The sequence below is a fragment of the Myotis lucifugus genome, unplaced genomic scaffold, assembly GCF_000147115.1.
Source record: "Myotis lucifugus unplaced genomic scaffold, Myoluc2.0 scaffold_212, whole genome shotgun sequence".
In the NCBI taxonomy this organism is placed as follows: domain Eukaryota; kingdom Metazoa; phylum Chordata; class Mammalia; order Chiroptera; family Vespertilionidae; genus Myotis; species Myotis lucifugus.
The window spans coordinates 1,734,876-1,757,392 of NW_005871260.1; the positions used below are offsets into that span (position 1 = coordinate 1,734,876).

General features: G+C 38.2%; 1 protein-coding gene across 2 annotated transcripts in view; it reads right to left on the reverse strand.

Annotated features, from left to right (window-relative positions):
• Positions 1-7,170: 7,170 nt before the first annotated feature.
• Positions 7,171-22,517, reverse strand: part of MDM1 (Mdm1 nuclear protein) — a 39,071-nt gene continuing 23,724 nt past the window's right edge. For both annotated transcript variants that reach the window (XM_023761668.1, XM_014463597.2), the window contains 6 exons: positions 20,714-21,016; positions 19,345-19,457; positions 19,140-19,249; positions 10,913-11,162; positions 9,150-9,209; positions 7,171-7,882 (listed from right to left, as the gene is read on the reverse strand). In XM_023761668.1, the coding sequence (XP_023617436.1) occupies positions 7,773-7,882; positions 9,150-9,209; positions 10,913-11,162; positions 19,140-19,249; positions 19,345-19,457; positions 20,714-21,016 (946 nt within the window). In that variant the 3' untranslated portion in view covers positions 7,171-7,772. The remainder of the gene's footprint in view (positions 7,883-9,149; positions 9,210-10,912; positions 11,163-19,139; positions 19,250-19,344; positions 19,458-20,713; positions 21,017-22,517) is intronic.

Below are 22,517 nucleotides of genomic sequence, written 5' to 3' on the forward strand. Positions count from 1 at the left end.
TTAGCCCGAACCACTATGCTCAATTAATTTTTGACAAAGGAGGCATGAACATACAATGGAGCCAAGATAGTCTCTTCAATAAATGGTGTTGGGAAAATTGGACAGATATATGCAAGAAAATGAAACTAGACCACCAACTTACACCATACACAAGAATAAACTCAAAATGGATAAAGGACTTAAATGTACGACAGGAAACCATAAAAATTCTAGAAGAATACAAAGGCAACAAAATCTCAGACATATGCCAAAGCAATTTCTTCACTGATACAGCTCCTAGGGCACTTGAAACTAAAGAGAAAATGAACAAATGGGACTACATCAAAATAAAAAGCTTCTGCACAGCAAAAGAAACCATCAACAAAACAACAAGAAAACCCACTTCGTGGGAAAACATATTTGCCAACGTCATATCTGATAAGGGCTTAATCTCCAAAATTTATAGGGAACTCATACAACTTAACAAAAAGAAGATAAACAATCCAATCAAAAAATGGGCAAAGGATCTAAATAGACACCTTTCAAAAGAGGACATTCAGTAAGCCAAGAGACATATGAAAACATGCTCAAAGTCACTAATCATCCGAGAGATGCAAATCAAAACAACAATGAGGTACCATCTCACACCTGTCAGAATGACCATCATCAACAAATCAACAAACGACAAGTGCTGGAGAGGATGTGGAGAAAAAGGAACACTTGTGCACTGCTGGTGGGAATGCAGACTGGTGCAGCCACTATGGAAGACAGTATGGAGTTTCCTCAAAAAATTGGAAATGGAACTCCCATTTGACCCTGTGATCCCACTTCTAGGAATATATCCCAAGAAACCAGAAACACCAATCAGAAAGGATATATGCACCCAGATGTTCATAGCAGCACAATTCACCATAGCTAAGATCTGGAAACAGCCTAAGTGCCCATCAGTAGATGAATGGATTAGAAAACTGTGGTACATCTACACGATGGAATACTATGCTGCTGTTAAAAAGAAGGAACTCTTACCATTTGCAACAGCATGGATGGAACTGGAGAGCATTATGCTAAGTGAAACAAGCCAGTCAATGAAGGAAAAATACCACATCATCTCACTCATTCATGGATAATAAAGACCATTACAAACTTTTGAACAATAATAGATACAGAGGCAGAGCTGCCTCAAACTGATTGTCAAACTGCAGTGGGAAGGCCAGGGAGGGTTGGGGGACAGGAGGGAGGGGAGTAAGAGATCAACCGAAGGACTTGTATGCATCCATATAACCATAACTAATGGACATAAGACACTGGGGGGTAAGGGAGGGCAGGGGTTTGTCAAGGGTGGGGGGGAAAAAGGACACTTATGTAATACCCTTTGTAATACTTTTAGCGAAAAATTAAAAATAAAAAAAATAAATTAAAAAAAAATAAAAAATAAAAATAGAGCAATTTTATCAAATATGCTAGAAATAGTAGTAATTACAATTATTGCGTTCCATGTGCCAGCACTAAGTGCTTCACATGCTTAAAATTATTTCTCACAATAACCATTTGAGACAAGGTATTATTATTCCTATTTAACATACTCCCTAATCGGTGCTCAGAGTAATTAGGCAACCTGCCCAGGGTCACACAGCTAAGAAGTGGCAGAATCAAGATTCAAACACTGTCAGATTCAAGCGTATAAGCTGTTAAAACAAACACTGATTGATATTTCTTTTTCTCAGCATCTTTGTGGCCTTGTTAAGATTGTTAAAGAAAATCTATTATAGGAAGACTTGTGGAAGTTTACTCATTCAGCCAGAGAAAAATATGGTAATATGCTCTAACACATTTGATCTTATATCATCACCATGTCTGGATTTGAGACACCTTGCAGAGGCCACAGAAAAGACGAGTTTTAAAGTTAACCAATGCCTTGGACCCATGGAAAACCAGAAGGCAAAGACAGGGCAAACACTCTTTAAAGCAGGTGGGTTTGGCAGAGGGAGAAGCTTACAAGACTTATTATTTTTCTTTTAATTAATTCACCTGCAGTAAATGATGCATGGCTGTGTGTTGGTGTTGTTAACACACATGTAAACACATAACACGCACACACAAACCATACACACTGTTTTATTGTGACGTGGGTTTGTCATTATTAAGAACTAGGAGTTTAACAAAGGGAACCTGACGCCAGAAAAGAAGAGGAAGACTCGCTTGCTGGATATGCTGACCTTCAGAGAGAAGAAATGGAAAATAGTTGTCATAGAAAAATTGAAAATTCGTGAAGCATGAGTGAAAAATGATCTTTCTCCTTATATGGAATTAACAAAAAACAATTGCTAAATGTCTGGTAACTTATTTTGCAATTTGTGATGGATTTAAGATTAAGTGGATGATTACCTGAAGAGACACTAAGATTAATGTGTTGTGCATGGCAGAAAATACCTGTGCAAATTTTGCATGCAGTTTTAATAAATGAGTGAATGAATGAACATAATCACAATTTATAAAATGAGGATCATCAGATGTTTTTCTAGGAGCTTCTCTAATCACAAGTATTTAGCTCTTAATTTTTATTTTTATTATGTTATTTCAGTAATGACTAAAGAACTATTGGTATATTGGTATATTAGTCTCTACTATTCTGTATTTTTATTTTTATTCAAATTTTTAAAATCTGAATGAAAATTTTTTTTCTTGACCCCCACATTTTAATTCTGAATGGAAGAAACTGCCATGTTCTTAGAGCATGGATCAGTGATGTTTTTAACATCAGCTACCATTCACAGTAATTAATTTATGATTAATGTAGGGTGATTGTTTATGCCAGGTTATACTAGTTAGTAAAGCCCTTCAGATGTTTCATCTTGCAAAATTACAAATTAAAGTTTCTAACATTATTGGTTCTTTGGAATCAAAAGTGTGATTATGGTCATACAAACCAATTTTCAATTTTCTTTGGATTTTCCACAACCTTAACGGCTTTGACCTAAATAATTTTTAACGGGAACAGCGAATGCAAAGGTACTCATTGTGGGCAAAATTTTTCTGAGTGATAAGCCCAAACCATGACTATACTTTAATGTATGAATATAAAGCTTCTATATTTTTCCACGTGTGGCATTTTACATTTAGTTTAGATTTTTCTTCTTGAAATTATAAAACTTTAAGTTCTAATTCATCTTTTTAAAAAATAACTTGAAGCACGGTAGGAAATCTTTGATATTGGCTGCACATTCATCCAGGAACCAACCTTACTATCTTTCCTTTCATCAGTAATTAACGTGGGTCCTTTGTCTCTGCATGGCCTGACTCATACCTGATAAGATCTCCGATTCATGGTTATGCTTATACAGTTTGCATCTATCAGGTAATTGATTCCACCTTCTGGAGTCGCTGAGTCACAATACTGTAGTCACAGACATTTTTGCTTTACCACATAACGGAAGCAGACAAATCATTTCAGCACTCCTGCCCCAAATGGCCTCTGGGTGAGCTAAATGTAGGTCATCATAGATAGACTATGATGCGAGATGCCACGATTTCAGGAAACACCGCCTCCTGCTTTCTAAAACACGCCTTTTTCTCTCACTGTTTTAAAGAGAATTTGCCTTCAACACAATGGAACATTTTGAATTACATAACATTGACTATATGAAACACGTTTACAGACCTTAAGCCATTGAATTGTGACTTTTGTAGATGAGGAACACAGGCTCCAAAGTTTAACCAGTTTGTTCAAGCTTAATATAACCCCAAAGCCAGTGGTTCCCAAACTACCTGCATATCAGAATCACCTGGGATCACATATACAGCATTTCATCTCTAGTTGTCCCATGGGTGGATCATGGGTAGTTCCTCTCTACAGTCTATTATCTGCTATTTGTGGCTTGTTTTTATTTTCTAGATGGACTTCAGCCAAGAAATGAAACTAAACCAAAGTACTTTATAAGCCAAGGAATATATGAATAGTATAGTAAATTAATAGTAGCTTATCTTGAGCTGCTTCTTTTTTCTGCAGTGGGTTTTATCAGAAAATGAACGGAAAGAAAAGTCTCAACACCAGTAATGGCTGCAGCAGGGGGGCTGTAAATGCCCAGGAAGGGTAACTGGGGAGGCAGCCCTGATCCATAGCATTTGTTCACTTCCACGGTATAAATACGGCCACCATGGCAAATTTTAAACTACTGGTTTAATATCCTGCTCACAAAATTTCTGAATATTTTACAATTGGCCCAAAAAATAGATTCAGCACACTACTAGGTTTAGAATATATGGGGGGGGCGGGGCAGGACTGAACAATTTCCCAACATTATCTAAATTGCCCATCAGGTGGTTCAGATAGGTTGTGAACTTCCCAAACATCTATCTGTTGGCCTCATGCCCTGACTTCCAAAAAACCTGAGTGCCCCCCAGTCCTCATCGCTCACTCAGTTTTCAAGACCATGCACTGATATATCTGGGGCATAATGATGGCCTGGATGGAGCTAGTAGATGGAGCGTTTGGTGGAAGAGAAGTGGATGTCCTCTTTCTCTCTTACCTGCCTTATAGCAGGGGTAGTCCTATGGGAGAGCTGCCCTCCACTATCCTTGATGGGCCCTGTAGGACCAGGGTGGGAATAAAACATGAAATACAATTTCAGGAAGTTTGGCTCTAAACTTGAGAGAAAAGAAGGGGGTGAGTCTCTATCTCCACTCACCATAGGAGAAAGACACATATGGTCAACGCCAAGTGTAGGATCAGCATTAGTGTGAAGTTGAGCAGCAAAGGGTCAAAGATACCACTGTCCTGCCTTTAATTCATGAGTTAAGCTAGAGGGACAGACTGGCTTCTCAGAACCCCCACATGACCCACACCCAGCAGAGCACAACCATACCTAGTCCGATGACAGAGACTTCTTTTTCCTGAAGTAGCCTTTGTGCAGCAGAAACTGAGTGATGATGGCATTTTGACAAACTATGGGCCCTGAGTATGCTAACATGCCCAACGCTACCACAGGTAAAAGTACCAAAACCTATTCCAAAACCAAATGTAAATGACTCCAGGATCATTTACATTTTAGATTACTTGTTCCTTGGTAAATTTCCAAAAAGGGGGATAAATATTTCCTGAGTGTCTACAACTACAACAAAGGTACAAAATCCATCCTGGGTAGATACTATAACATTGTTCTATGTAAGGACAAACTTGTGTCGATTATTAACTCAATTTCATTCTGGTTGAATCCATTTGTACAATATATGTATATGCCGTATACTCTTTTTTCCTGACTAGAAAGGTAGGTGTTTCATTTATCTTCTAAGAAAGCAAAGTTAAAATTTTAATTCCCAAATGAATCAACCAGAGAACTGAATCACAGCAGGACTCGCAAGTTTAACACTAGAGCGTAGGCAACGTGGGTAGATTTCAAGTAAGAAGACCTAGATTTGATTTACCAGCTGAGATCTTGGTCCAGTCATTTAATCTAAGAGTGTCTTCCCATTTGTAAAATGAAGTTTTTTATGTTTAAATCTCTTGATAGCATCCCTAAGCAATTTACCATGTTCTTTATCCCTAATTCTCAAAATCATCCTTCTTAAGAGTTCAGATTCCCAAAGAGATGCAGAGATGAAAGCAAAAATGAACATGCAGTTTCCATATGCATTATTTGTGCATTTTTGTCTGGGTTCTCAACCAGAGACACATGGGAATCTCAGCATCTAGGGTGAAGGTGGGGGGATAAAAAAACAGGGTGGTAGGTGTGTGCATTTTGGAAAAATTTCCATTGTGATTCTGATGTTCTCTCCCCAATCCAGTTTAGGAAATACCAATTTTGACAAAAGTTGTTATCACCACTTTATAATACTATATGTAGGAATGGAATTAACTGCTAAAGGAAACGAGGAAACTTTTAGGATGCTGGAAATGTAATGTTTCTTGGTGTTGGTTTCAGATGTATACATTCTTTCCAAACTCATTGAGCTATAATTTTTTAAATGATTGCAGTTTATTATACATGAAAGAATATTTTAATAAAACTGGTTAAAACATTGATTAACAATCCCAGCTCCTAAATACCAACAAATCTCATGAACCATTTCTCTAGTAAACTACTTACCCAATTCAAATGCAGGTCCTTTGAATTGATCTTTTAGTAAGAGTGATGAAACAATATTGATCCCTCAACATTGCTCTCTCCCCTGGGCCACTGAGTAGGACTTTTGAGAGGCAGTCAGCAGTACAAGATGGAGTAATGACCTTGACCTCATGAGAACCACACCCTAACCCATCCAACACCCGATAGATCAAGTTCATGTGGAGTGATTTATTCCAGTGTGTGACCCCAGACTTTACCGTCTATAGCTTAAGCTGTAATTCCTTACTTTACTGTAAATCAGTGGTCAGCCATTGAAAACTCTGTCCTAGCCAACTAACCATCTCTCAGTTCCAAATTAATATGCCTCAGTAGACATTTATACAGAACCCAAGATGATTTGTGTTCAAAAATCCACTTATACACTAACTTATAACTTTTATTTCCATATTTAGTGCCTTCATAACTTTTTTTCCAACAAACTATTTTAAAAGGTCAGTGAAATATAAGCAAATAATTGTATGTCCACAGTTCTTTATAACCTCATGATAATGCTAAGATCTTTAACAAACTTACTGTGAATCGATGATTTTGTATAGCACTTTTGACCAAATAAAGCAATTTAGAACAGGTTGTTTTCTAACCAATAAGCACAAATAATCGTATATTTTATCCTCACTACCTTTTATGTACTATTATAAAGCTTTTCTGTATTGTTATAAAAACTCTATTTTAAGAAAATTAAATTTATCATGATTTACAAGGTAAAGTCAGAATATGTCCCTATGAGTGAAGAAGTACAGTCAAAAAGTTTGTGTTAAATTTTTTAAAAATTATTCTGCCTTGGAAATTCTATATTTTTCTACTTTTATACAAAGATATCATGGACTTGGTTTCATTGCATTTGGATTGATGCAAAAGCACTATAACATTTGACTAACCTATTATGAGTAAAATGTTTCTAAAAGATAATTATTTGTCCCATGCACTTACATTTTGGAGAAGCCAAACACTTGAAATAAACAGGGAATTGAAATACTTGATTTTTATTTTGAAATATCTACAAAGTTTTAGTTTTCCATTATACAAATAATTTTTCAAAATTCAGACATTATTCAAATGTAAGCCAGTACTTGTACAAATAGAATACACACAAAGATAAAAAATATACATATTCTCTCAGCAAACTTTGTTACATAAATAAGAAAGATATGTACAGCTAGTATTTTAAATCTAAAAGTATCTTAACATTATAACCACATATGGAAGTTACTAAAAAATAAACACTACAGAAAAATAAAAGAGCAAAATATTCATTTTATGACATCTACAATTATAAAGATAATAGAAGCAATCTTAGGGAAATATATACTTCACACTGGGATCTTAATTTTTACTTCACTTAGAATATTTCCTGGATAGGTAAAATTCACAATTCTACCAACTATCCATAACACTAAAACAAAAGTTAGAACATGTGAAGAACTTTATAATCTATGTCTTTATAATTTGGAATAGATGTAAAAAGAATTCTTTAAAAGTTAAATTTGTGTAAACCTGTGTCAAAATTTTCCAAGTAAATTGAATTGGCTATTGAAAATCAAATAGTTCTTCTTAAGTAGGAATTGTTAGGAAAAAATCCAAATACTTAAAAAGTCTTAACAGAGTAAAGCAATAAAGAAAAATTGTGCTAATAGTTCCCTAGATAAAAGCAACTCAAATAGGTGTGTTTAATTATGTTTTGCCCCAGAAATTCTCCTTCCTTTTCCGAGCTCGTGCCAGAGTTTGAAAAGCCCGGAGACTGGAAGCTGCAGAGCGAGCAGAAATCTCAGATAATCTGTCGTCTGCAATGAAAAGAATTATAGTCAATGCAAAAAATATCTCTTATAAAAATATTGTTTTATAATAGTAACAGAAAAGTAAAAGCATCAAGCTTTGTAACGTCAATATTGACTGACAGAAAAAAGTACCCTATTGAAATATAAGATACTAGTATTTTCAGGACAGTTCATAGTAAATTTACCAAGTTTACCATATTCAGAATGAAACATTTAAATGTTAAATGAGCATTCTGTCTCCTTCCTGAAATCCCACAATGTCATCACCTCACACACGGCTTATGATTTCAGTATTACCTGGAAACAATTCATCATCAGACTGTCCTGCCCTACTTTAAAAAGTACAGCTGCTCTGAGTGAAAAGCTTTGTAAAACTTCTTAAAAACAAAATGCCATAGCTTAACATGGTATTTATATCACATTTCTAAAATAATCTTACTTAATGTAGAAATATTATTTGACTTTAATATGCTACCTTTCATTATTACTGAAATTCCTCACTCTGAGTAAGCAAATCTATTATAAGATTATTTGTAAACATTGTTCTTCCATTAAAAAGAAAACAGAACTGGATTCAACTTGTCCAGATATTTGTACTTGAAAACATAATAACTTAATTTCCAGCTCACTGAATTCTGAAAAAACGTCCCAAACTTGCTAAGAGGAAAGACAACCTTTAATGTACATGAACTTAAAATACATAAAGTATTAATTTAAATTTACTTTCAAACCCAAAATTTACAAATTCAGTAATTTCATATTTCTAAGGATAAATTAAAATTGTCATTTTAGTTGTTCACATCAAGAATTCAAAATTTCTCCTGCCACTATTAGAAACAAATGAATTTGTCATCATGGAAACTACACAGAAAAAAAAGCTCATTTTTCAAAATTGTATTTTTTTTAAAATGAAAAATTGGTAAGAATATATCGCATTTGGAAAAATAATGGATACAATGCTAGGCCAAATTCCACCTACACCGGGGGGAAACAGAGAGGGTATGGACCTCAGTGTGATCTGAGGCTCAATCTTTCATCATCTGTTTGCCCTAGAAACTATTCACCGGGCCTTTAGGTCTCAGTTTACTCATTTGTAAATAGAGATAACTTCACCTCCCTCATAAGATTTCAAGGATCCAATGAAGTAACACCTGGTGGAAGCACTTTGTAAAGTATATAGTGCTGATCAACTGTAAGATGATTATACTATTATAAACTAAATGCCATATAATAAACCTCATACTTTTATCTTGTTATTGGACTATGGAAATACCTTCATCATTATAGGCTTCATGCTGCGGTAACTGGAAATGGTTCTTCCTTGCTTTTCCCACTTAAAAAAATAAAAGGCACAAGAAATTATCTTTCAAAGCTACCCAACAGTATATCTTATTTATAGCAAACCCTTAGTGAAAGTAAGCTATCAAAAATTTTATTAGCCCTAGCAGGTTTTGCTCAGTGGATAGAGCATCCACCTGGGTACTGAAGGGTCCCAGGTTTAATTCTGGTCAAGGGCACATGCCTGAGTTGCAGGCTCAATCCCCAGTAGGGGGCGTGCAGGAGGCAGCCGATCAATGATTCTCATCACTGATGTTCCTATCTCTCTCTCCCTCTCCCTTTTTCTCTGAAATAAATAAAATATATACTTAAGGCAACAGTGGAAGGAAACCAAGAAGCAACCATTTTGTTCTCCTAATGGCTCAGCATTTGGGAGAACTGAGTAGCACTGAAAGTTGAAGTGAGAATAAGACTGAACCAGGAAACTGGTTGGATACTGGAAATATTGGGGGAAACACTGTGTAAAGTGTATGATTGTCTAACCACTATAATGTACACCTGAAACCAATACAAAATATTAAAAGTAACTATAATTACAAAATAAAAACTTAAAAAAAAAAAAACAGACTGCCAGGTCCTTCTTTAAATTTGCACAGGTGGGTAACTACTCCTCTCCCAAAAGAGAAATGGAGGTTTCATCTCTAAAAGCTTATCAAAGCTACTCTGAGATCATATATATTAATCTTCTGAAAGAGATAAAACATGTGATCTATAAAATAAAAACAGGATGCTGTATACAAAAAATGCAGTGTTAAAAAAATTCTTAAAAGTTAAAAATATAGCCAAATTCTTTTTAAAAACTCAGAAGAAGAGAAAAACGATAAAAATTTGTAACCCTTTCAAATTAAAAATAAAAAGACAGAGATAAGGTAAGAAAATAAGATCATGGTCACCGGGTCAACACCTGAATAATCGGTGTATCAGAAAAAAATGAAACAGAAAATGGAAGGGAAGAAATTACTGACTAAATAATTCATGAAAATGTCCCAGAAGTGAGGAACTGAACAGACCTACTGAGTATCAGCGATATGAATGAAAAAAGAACTCCAGTGGGGCCTTGACTTACAAGTGTCCCGACTAAGGAGTTTTTTGAGATACCAGCTGTCTCTCGGCCAATTTTTTGCATTGAGTTGATAGAGTAATTTGAGTTAACGAGCTCCTTAACGAGCTCCTTAACGAGCTCGGTCTTGGAACGAATTAAACTGGTAAGTCAAGGCCCCACTGCACTGTAAAATTTCAGTACAGTGAAATTAGGTATAAAGAAATGATCCCAAAAAGTTTCCAGGAATAAAAAAGACCCATACAAAAGATGGAAAATAAAGAGAGTATCAGACTTCTCAACAGTAATGGTATAAGCTAGAAGAGAGCAGAGCAATGCCCAATAAAACTAAAGGAAAATAATTCATTGAATTCTATACATAGGCAACATTTGGCAATGTATGAAGATATTTTCGGTAGTGCATTGCCTGAATGTGTATGGGAAAGAACTTGAGACACACCTCATGATTATACAAAAGTAACCTTGGGTACAGTACAATGAACTATTCCAAAGATTAAACTCCTATTTAAAGAAAATACACTAATTAAAAAACTAAGTAACATAATTTATTAATACTTAGTAGATACTTATAGCCTTTGTACCTACATGTGTAAGACTTTCATTTTAAAAGACAAAAAAATTAAAACCAAAATAATTACCATTATGCTGAAATTCTGGATCTCTCAGACAGCCGTTAATTCGATGAGAGGGATGCCAGTAGGACGAAGCACAGGGTGGAGAAGGAGACCGCCCAGACCTGTTTGTTAGATATTCTGGAATTTTTGAAACTGGAAGATTGGCTTCAGCAAATTTGGTGATATTAATTTCAGAATCTTCTCTTAAAGGCAGGGGATCAACTGTTTTTATACCAGCAGCTGGAGAAGTCAGAGCTACCACATGACCTTCTTTCTAAATGACCAAAAAAAACACAAAGAAAAACCACGTGTGTGTGTGTGTTTACATGTGTGTGTGTGTGTGTATGTGTGTATAAAACATTTGAATACACACAAAAATATCTATAATAATAAAAGCATAATATGCTAATTAGGCCAGACGTCCTTCCGGAAGAAGCCAGGTCTGCAAGAGAAGCCCCGATCCCAGGTGCCAGAGGGAAGTCGGTGCCAGCAGCCAGGGGAAGGAAGGCCTACTCTTGCACGAATTTTGTGCATCGGGCTTCTAGTATTATTATAAAAGCAGTAGGAGAAAATATGGGGAAACTTTATGTAAAGTCCATATGGAGAAAATTTTATAAGCCTAACAACCAATATAAACGTATTTAGCTATAGAAAAAATATATATAAACATTAAAAAATAAAAGAAAGCCCTAACTGGTTTGGCTCAGTGGATAGAGCATCAGCCTGCAGACTGAAGGGTCCCAGGTTTGATTCCAATCAAGGGCATGTACCTTGGTTGTGGGCACATCCCCAATAGGGGGCGTGCAGGAGGCAGCTGATCGATGTTTCTAACTCTCTATCCCTCTCCCTTCTTCTCTGTAAGAAATCAATATAATATATTTAAATAAATAAATGAAAAATCAAATTTGAGGAAAATATATAACATATGATTGGTGAATTACTATAATTGCTACATAAGTATTTCTTTTAAAATAGTAAGAAGAGATAAACCTAACTAAAAAGTAGAAAAAGGATATGTATAAGCAATTCATATACACACAAAATATACATGCCACACATATTCACCACTTATAATCAAATATTTCAAAAGAGCATCATTGAAGTACTAGTTTTTTACCTCCAAAATTACAGAGATTACTTTTTGAAAAAACAAACTATGATACCCAGAACTGGCAAGGATATAAAAAAATGACACCACAGTGTTGTTGAGAGCACAATCTTTTGGGGAACTTGGCAAAACATAGCTAAAACCTTAAAATTTTGAATCCTTTCACCACTTATTATTTACACAAAAGAAGACAACAGAAATTTAGCTAAAGGATGTATTTCAAAATAGAAAATTAAGAAATACAATAGGCAGCTACTTTTTTGAAAAATAGATTTCAACAATAAGCATGTGGTTAAAACAACGACTGTATAACTATAGACTGTATATCATGCTATTAAAAATTATATAGAAATGATATTTAATTATATGGAAATATGTTCATAATACATTACTAAGTGAGAAAAAACAGATTATAAAGCCTTATCTACAGTATGATAAAAAATACACTCTATACCTAAATAATTCAAAATTTCAAAAGTGGATGTCCCTGAACAGTGTGACATTTTTTTTATTTTGACACTTTTTTTAATTTTCCACAATGATAACATATCATTATCCTAAAAGTCTCTGTGTAGTTTCACTTTTTTAAGAGAATGTAAACCAGTAAAATCAAATATAGCTCCAAACTTTCCTGATTAATCCTTGTAATTGTTGCCTTTAGCTATTAACTTTGAGTTTATCAATGCAATATTCAAAACAATGCTTTCTGATCTTAGGCATCATTTTCTGCAATTAAAGAGCTCATTGCTTTAAAGTAGACATGGCCTAGGACCCTGGTCGGCAAACTGCGGCTCGCGAGCCACATGCGGCTCTTTGGCCCCTTGAGTGTAGCTCTTCCACAAGGGCGCGCACCTACAGTGAGATTGAAACTTCGTGGCCCATGCGCAGAAGTTGGTTTTCGGCCTGGGCGAGTCTATTTTGAAGAAGTACTGTTGATATTTGGCTCTGTTGACTAATGAGTTTGCCGACCACTGGCTAGGATCTTATCCAACAAACACATATTTTTAAATCAAGATTAAGATAAAAACTACGAATCTTCTTGCTTCCCTTTTTAACTACATAAGTATCACTTAGGAAAACTGTTCCGTGATATTTTTCATTTTCTACACATATAAAGAGAATTTGAGATCTCTGTGAAAATGGTTTTACTATTGTTAAAAAGACCTGAATGAAATCAGTAGAATATTTTAAACACAGAGGGTTCCCAGGTTAATTTAACTGACTTTGTGATCTATTTTTGAGCTTAAAGCCTCCTTATTGGCCTCACTGCTTCCACTCTCCCCCAGTACAGTCCATTCTCCACTGAGCAGTGAATGATTTTATTTACCACGTAAACCAGAGATTTATATTTGCTTTGTTGCTTCTAAATCCTCCAACGGCTTCCCAGTGCCATCAGAACATCCCCACTTGTTATCCAGCCTCCCCTTTCCAACCTTATTCCCTACTCTCTTCTTCCCTCTCTAGGCTCCGGTCATACCGGCTTTTTCACTCCTTAAAAACTCTGCTATACACTTGCACTTGCTGCTCTTTCTACCTGGAAAACAATCTGTGCCCCAGATCTCTGCATGGGCACCTCCCCTCATTAGTCAGGTCTTAGATAAAACACCACCTCCTCAGAGGTGCCTGTCTTTATGGCCCAAAGTAAAGCAGCCTCATCCACCCCTTGGAAGTCATTTGTGGTTTTATTTCATTCATAGCACTTACTACTACTTTAAATTGTCTTTATAAAATTTGTCTATTTCTCCCATAAAAACACAAGCTCCACGAGGGCAGGGATTTTGTTCTGAATATCAATTAATCCCCAGATCCTAGAACAGTGCCTGGCATATAGTAAGAGCACATTAAATACTGAATTGAGTGAATAAAAATGAAACTCCTGATATCCCCCTCTAAAAGTGGTTCCTGTCCAGAGTTCTCTTCCTCAGTGCACAGCAACCTCCATCAATCCTTTTGGGCAAGCCAGAAACCCAGAAGTCATTAATGGCCTCTCGCCCCTATTATCCAACCAGCACCAAGCCTCGACATTGTTTCCCTTACACAATTCTTCAGTCTCATCCACTTCTATCTGTGCCAACCCTCCTTAGTTCAAGCCATCAACTACTGCAATGACCTTTTACAGGTATCCACAGCCTACTTTCACCTTCCATGGCAGCCAGAAAGTTCCTTAAAATATTTCAATGGCTCCCCATTGCTCTTGAGATAATAACAGAAATTCTCAATATTGCTATCTTTTCCAGCCGCATCTCGTATCTTCTCCCTGCCACACTCTATACTGGTCTGTTTCTTAAAACCCTAATTGTTCCTCTCTATAGGATCTTGGCATATGCTATGCTTCTCCTCCCCACTCTTTTTACCTGGTTAACTCTTCCCCTTCCTTTATATCTCAACTAAATTGACTTCCAAGAAGCTTTCTGACTTCTAGAACTATGTCAATTCCTTCCAGAATAGCACTGTACACTTCTTTGAAACTTATTTGCTTTAACTTTACCTTTTTAGGGGAGAATTCTTTGAATAATGTGAATCTCTCTCACTGAACTGTAGGTTCCATAAGATCATATACCATGTCTACTTTTGCTACTTCATGTGGATAAATGGATAAGAAACATCTGCCTAATGAATGAATGAAGTGAGCTAAAAGATACTGGGGATTTTTCGTTTATTTTGTTTTTGTGTTTTTTTATATATATTTTTATTGATTTGGGAGAGGGAGAGGGAGAGGGAGAGGGAGAGGGAGAGGGAGGAACATCAATGATGAGAGAGAATCACTGATCAGCTGCCTTCTGCACACCCCACACTGAAGATCAAGGCTGCAACCCAGGCATGTGCCTTGACCGTGAACTGAACCATAACCTCCTGGTCCATAGGTTGATGCTCAACCACTGAACCACACCAGCTGGGCCATACACTGGGTTTTTAATATTATTTATAAAATGGATAAATGGTACTTGATTAAAACAATACCATGAAAATTCTACTTTAAAGTTCTATGAGACAGTATTGTTCAGCAGTTAAAAATGTGGATTCTGGGAATAGACTGCCTGGACCCAAATTCTACATCATTTGGTGTGACCCCAGTTTCATCATCTAAAAATGAGAAGAATAACAATACCAATCTCCCAGAGTTCATTATAAAGTTACATAAAGTATTTAGCACAGGGCCTAGAAAAAAGTAAGCATTCAGGAAATGCTACCTATTATGATCATCCCTATATAAGTTACCCAAATTACTGTTGTACCATAATACTCACACAATTCAAAGTATGTCGTTAAAAGTTAACAATGAAAAATTTTCTGGATATTATGATAATATACTAGAGGCCCGGTGCACAAAATGCGTGCACTGGTAGGGTCCCCAAGCCTGGCCGGCAATTAGCACTGATCTGTGGGGTGACTGGCGGGGCAATCAGGGGACCCCCGCTGGCACCTGCCTTGGCCGGCCCGGTGCTGACCGCTCGCCAGCCCTGCCCCCCGCCACCGCTGCTAGTCACCTCCTTCTGCGGGGCGATCGACGGGGCGATTTCGGGGGCCCTCGCTGGCACCCGCCTTGGCTGGTCTGGGGCCTGCGGGCTGGGGGCAGCTCCTGTGTTGAGTGTCTGCCCCCTGGTGGTCAGTGCACATCATAGCAACTGGTCATTACACCAGTCATTCCACTGTTTGGTCTATTTGCATATTAGGCTTTTATTATATAGGATTCTCCCTAATTTCTATAGTAAAAAGAAATGTAGAATGATTTCAATTAATTTATTTATTGAAAACTTAATACATTTTAAATATTATTAATAATTAGCTTTTCTAAGAAAACAAAGGGGAGAAAATGATTGCTGCCTCCCAGCAATCAAGGGGGTAGAGAATGGGAAATAACCGATCTAGCTCCTGGTACAGCCCCTGGTAGTGCTGGTGGCAGAAACTTCACATCAAAGGAGTTCTAATCAAGTTAATAAGAAACCTGCTTATTTTAGAGGAGTTTATAATTAAAATGTTACAGCTGTGCTATATACGGTGAGGAGGATATTGGCATTAAAATGTTAAAGGACAATATCGCTCTATTTTAATTAATTAATTTTATTTAATTATTCAAAAACTTAATTCCATAATAAATTAAAATAATACATATAAATCCAGCTGCAAATATAGATTTGGGTCACTCATTTTAGCTTAGGGTAGTGAGCCCTGTGGGGAAAGCTAACTAGAAGCTCACTCCTTCCACATGACAGCCTGGATTCCTGAGGAAGTAGCAGGACAGTTCATGGGGGGCAAAAGATTCCTATCAATACTCTGAATTCCTATTGTCATGCTTCTTTTAACAAACCAACAGGCTTCTTATTAACCACTTGATTAGAACTCCCTGGATGTGAATTTTCTGCCACCAGCACTACCAGGGGCTGTATCAGGAGCTAGATTTAGTTATTTCCCATTATCCACCCCCTTGACTGCTGGGAGGCAGCAATCATTTTTTCCCCTTTGTTTTCTTTAAAAAGTTAATTATCAATAATATGTGTAATATGTATGGGTAAGTAACAGGATATAGTTTAGATAGATATTTTCACTCCAGTCTCACTCCTTCAACACAATTTAATGGGTACCAGCTATGAGCAGGTTTGGGGGACTTGACTCTGACCCATTCTCTCACCTAATACCTCTCCACTGTGCCCTCTGGAACTTATGAATAGCCTCCAGCAAAATCCTCTAAAGAAATTCAACCTCTTCTTTGAATGTTCTCTATTTTACTTTAGCCACTTACTCCCATGATTATATGTTAAGCTTTGTCATTATGAGTAACTGCAACCTCTTCATAATCTCAACTTCTGACCACCACCTCCTAACTTTAAAACTAATCCCCACAGGTACCCCAAGTCCAACAAGTCCTGCATATACCTTAACTCCCTTTCTCACTTGGTCTCACTCCCTTGACAAAACATGAACCCCAGTTAAATCCAACTCTCTACCTATCCTGCATCTCTGAAGCCAAATATGACTGGACAAAAACGCACAACCCATCCTGACTGGCCTTACATCAAATTTGTGATCACTGACCAAAAATGGTTCCTAACGCTGCCCTGCAATATTTCACTTTCTCTGGCCCACTCACTCCCGCTATCTGAAAAAACTATTTCATGCCTTATTCTTTCCTCAAACCTCCAAAATTTTCTTCCCCTGCCTCATTTCCATCAAGATCTTGCCTTATATTCCACCAAACGCAAAAGGGACTTTCCAAAAGCTCCCACATTTTCCTGTATTTCATCAGCAGTGCCCATAAAATTTGTTCTGCCTTCCCTTTTTTAACAATGAAGGAACTGTCAGTGCCTAAGGCTAACGCTTTCACATCTCTGCCAGGTCCTATGCCCTTTCTCCTAGTCAAGAACATCTTTCCAACAATTTTCCTCTCACTCCTGCATCATCTTTTCTCTCTCTTTAAAACAGACACCAGGGGGTATGAGGGTATGAGTTGAGGGGGGGGGGGGGGCAATAGGGGGATAAGGACACATATGTAATACCTTAATCAATAAAGAAAAAATATTCAGAACAACAACAAAAAAAACTGCTGTCATCAACATACAAATGTGCTCTTATCTCCTCTTTCTTGATCTCACTTCTAACTCCCACTTCCTTACTCTGCTCTTTTCATAGGAAAAATTCTTGAAAGAATTGTCTGTGATGCTGTCTCCAATTCCTCTCCTCTCTGTTCTCTTGAACTCACATGCATTTCGGCTTTTGTCCCACACTACTACCAAAACTGCCCTCTCTCAAGGTCACCAATAACCTCCAGGTCGCTAAATCCAATAATCAGTGTTCATACCTTACTGACCCATCAGTAGCATTAGCACTCCCTCCTCCTCGACACCTCCAGGAGACCACAGTCTTCTGTTTCCCACCACCTCATGGCTGCTTCTCTTCAGTCTCTTTGCTGGTTACTCCTCAACTTCCCAATAAGCCTGGGGCTCAGACCTATATACACCTACTCTTCTCTAAAATCCACTTCCTTGATGACCTTCGCCAGTCTCAAGACCTTACATACCTGTACCACTTACATGATAAAGAGCCTTCAAATCTATCTGCAGCCCAGCCTCTCCTCTACACTCCAAACTCAATCAACTCCCTACTCAACATGTCTACTTGGATGACTAATAAGCTTCTCAACTTTAACATGTCCAAAACAGAACTCTTGTTCTTCCCTGACAAATCTTTTCCTCATACCGTCATCCCCATCTCAGTTAAAAAGCAATTCCATCCTTATTGCTCAGGCCAAAATTCCTGAGTTATCTTTGATTTTTCTATTATTCCCACCCCATATCGTATACATCAGCAAATCTTAACAGCTATACTTTCTATGAATATCCAGAATCGGACTTTATCATATGACCTCCATTACAATCCAAGTGACCATCATTCTTGCCTGAATATTTTGACTCATATCACTCCTCTGCCTCTCCAAAGGCTTCCCATTTCATTAAGAATAAAATCGAAAGTCTTTGCTATGACTTATAAGGCTCTACACAATTCAGTGGCCCATTATGCCTCTGAACTCATCACCCATACTACTCTCCCTCTCTTGCTCTCTGTTCCTGAAGAAATGAGCTACCTTCCCACCTCCTGGATTTTGCACTTGCTGTTCTTTTGCCTAGAATGCCTTCCTAGATATGCATATGGGTCAATCCTTCACCAACTGCAGCTTCTGCTCAAATGCCAACCTCTCAGTGAGAATTTCCCTGGCCCCTTCGTATTCACTTGCCGTTTTATTTTTCTTCTTAGTACTTATCACCATCTACCATACTACGTGTTTTACCTAGTTATCCTGTTTATTGTCTCCTCTACTAGAATGTAAGTTCAATAAGGTTATATCTTTGGTGCTAAAATATAGCTGGAACACAATTGCCACACATTAGATACTCAATAAACAGAACTGTTTTTCTTCTCTTCCTGTTGAGTCACTACTGACAAGATTTGAAAGTGTATAGCAGAAATACAATGTCAACACCAGAAAAAAACAATTCAATGCTTCTGCCTTACTAAAAATAGTTAACAGATTATCTCCACATACGTTACACAAAATTTTCTAAAGTCTGAAATTATCATTCATTTATTACATGTGACTAAAAAATCACTTCCTGAAGAGATGTTTTCCCCTAAAATAGAAATAGTTACCTTCCTAAATTCACTCTTTGGAGTTTCTAAACCATCCTGCAAAGACATTCTTTTCCTCTGTTCTGGGACTGAAGGCTTCACTTTAGATGGAGACACTAAAACAGCACCACCTGGAAAAATGCAGATGATGATAAGTTTCAATTAAACTGAATTTTCATGTAGATAAGGCAGGTGAAATAAGAGCTGCATAGTGTTTGCCTATTACCAACAGCTGGAGTGGTAAGATCGTGATGAGTCCTTTGAATTCCACCAAGTTCTCTCAGCTTCGGAGTAGGAAGCCTGCCTCCTTTTCCTGAGGATACAGAAGAAGAATCTGACCTACAAATTAAAATAATCTATTATGAAGCATTTCCTCCAGGAAATTTGCTATCATTGTGCAATAATAAAGTTTAAAACTTCTAAGATAAGACCATTTTGTTTCTGAAAAACTAAATAAATCCACATGCAGGCAAGAGTGGCTGAAATACTGGAAAAGAGGGAAGATCATTGCAAGTCAGCAAGAACACAGCAGAGAATTCTTTTATTAAATCAGAGCCTAAGTCTCATTTTAACTACAAAACTCATGAAAGAATGATAAGGGAGCTGGGCCGGCATGGCTCAGTGGTTGAGCGTCGACCTATGAACCAGGAGGTCATGGTTCGATTCTGGGTTGGGGCACATAACCGGGTTATGGGCTCAATCCCCAGTGGAGGGCATGCAGGAGGCAGCTGATCAATGATTCTGTCTCATCACTGATGTTTCTATCTCTCTTTCCCTCTCTGAAATATATATTTTTTAAAAGAACTATATATTTTTTAAAAGAACAATGAGGGATTTGGACTATGGACAAAAAGCACCAGTACCAATGGTAGAGAACCACTCCCCAAAGAAATCTGCATATAAATCAATAGGAATTAGCTATTTGCCAAAATATTTTAACTTATAAAACACTAGAGGGGGAGGTCCCTCAACTCAGCCTGTGCCCTCTCACAGCCAGTGACCCCTGGGGGATGTCCGACTGCCAGCTTAGGCCCGCTCCCGCTGCACTTGCCAGCGAGCCCAGCTTCTGGCTGAGTGGCGCTCCCCCTGTGGGAGCACACTCACCACCAGGGGGCAGCTCCTGCATTGAATGTCTGCCCCGTGGTGATCAGTGCATGTCATAGCGACTGGTTGTTGTGCCATTCAGTCGACTTGCATATTAGCCTTTTATTATATAGGATTATCTTTTCATTCATTTTGGGTATAACCAACTGATATTTAAGAATATCAGCTGTTTTCCTGAAATCATAAAGAAAAGTCATTCTTCCAGACACATTCACAAATCTAGCAAATCATAATTAGCAGGACATAAATGAAAATAACACTCACTACTTCCTCCCCAAGTAGCTCAGTATTCAAGTGTTCAATTACTAAGTTCAGATGACTCAAATACCTGATCAAATAAAATTAAAAACCATGTAGAATGCCTACTTCCTGAGATTAAAATAAAATCTTTATTAGTCATAAAACCAAAAGCCCACTATACTTAATTAGTAACAAAATACATATTAACTGTGTACAATGCTGCTAAATATCGATTAATTTAAAACTCTCACCCTTCTTTTATGTTGTCTGCCTTAGATTTTTCATGTACTTCCAACTTCTCTAACTCTCCCATATAAACCTGCTTGTCCCTTCCTCTGTCCTCTGCATCTTCCTCCTCTCTCGGCTGTTTCTGTATGTTTTCATTGGTGACCTCTGCATCATCCCAAGCCAGGCGCCTTCTAACAGGTACGGTGGGAGCATCTGACATGCCCAGTTTCTCCATGGTATTTTTCTGGGGCTGTTCTTCCAAGACAGGCCTTTTTTCTTCTCGTTTTGTAGAACATTTCTTCAAAGTCTTATGGTTTGTAGGATCTCTGCATAACAAAATAAGTTTTATTTTAAACTCGAAGAGTTTGAGTTTTCTAGTTATACCAATTTTAATGACTCCATCATTCCCTTCCATATTCACAACTATACATTTCCCACAGATATTGCCTTGCCCAGATATTGAAGAAGGAAATCTCAGAGTTCATTTTATAGTATAATATATTAAAGTTATGATCTGGAATTGCCATTAAAATACTCCAAAATAAAATATATTTATCTCCTCTTACTCCTACCTTCACATACATATGCCTGCACCACTACTGACAAAATTCATGCATATCCCCTAAACTGGCATTATGCACATAAACTAGGACCGACCCCACATGTTCTAACTTGCTCAATTAGAGTTTGTGCACAAACTCGAGTGTACTTGTGGATCTGGTAAGCTGATTCAAATTTTATACTGTAGATAGATTAATTTTTTCCAGACATTATTAAAGAACAGGTTTTGTGATGAACTTAAAATCAGATGTCATATAATTAGAATTTATAGTTTAATTTGGTATATGTGACTATATTAATACACTGTAACAACTAAAAACTATTTTATTTGCTACAAATTAATGTGCTATTTCTCTTATAAAAAGTTAGATCATTTCACTATAAAGCCCAACACAGCAGAGAATTCTCCCATAGAAGTAGGACCTAAGTTCCATATTAACCATGGAAATTTATTAATAAACTAGAGGCCCGGTGCACAAAAATTTGTGCACTCGGGGGGGGGGGGCCCTCAGCCCGGCCTGTGCCCTCTCGCAGTCTGGGACCCCTCGGGAGATAACGCCCTGCTGGCTTAGGCCTGCTCCCAGGTGGCAGAGGGCAGGCCCAATCCCTACGTGCAGCCCCTGGTCAGGCTCAGAGCAGGGCCGATTGGGGAGTTGGGGCGCCGCCCCCTGTCACGAACAGAGCAGGGCAGATTGGGAGGTTGCGATGCCACCCTCAGTCACGCTCAGGGTAGGGCCGATTGGGGGGTTGGGGCACCGCCCCGTCACACTCAAGGCAGGGTCGATGGGGAGGTTGCAGCGCCACCCCGTCACGCACAGAGCATGGCCAATCAGGGGGTTGGGGCGCTGCCCCCTGTCACGCACAGAGCAGGGCCCATCAGGGGGGTTGGGGCTCCGTACCCTGTCATGCACAGAGCAGGGCCCATCAGGGGGTTGGGGAGCTCCCCCGTCACACACAGAGTAGGGCCAATAGGGGAGTTGGGGCACCGCCCCCTTTCACACACAGAGCAGGGCGGATCAGGGGGTTGGGGTCCCGCCCTCTATCACCCACAGAGCAGGGCCGATCAGGGGGTTGGGGCGCCCCCACTCTCACACTCAGGGCAGGGCCGATGGGGAGGTTATGGCTCTACCCCGTCACACACAGACAAGGGCCCGTGGGGGGGGGGGGTTGGGGGCCGCACCCTGTCACACACAGACCCCAGGGCGATCAGGGGATTGGGGAGCTCCCCCCTCTCAGGCACAGAGCAGGGCTGATCAGGGGGTTGGG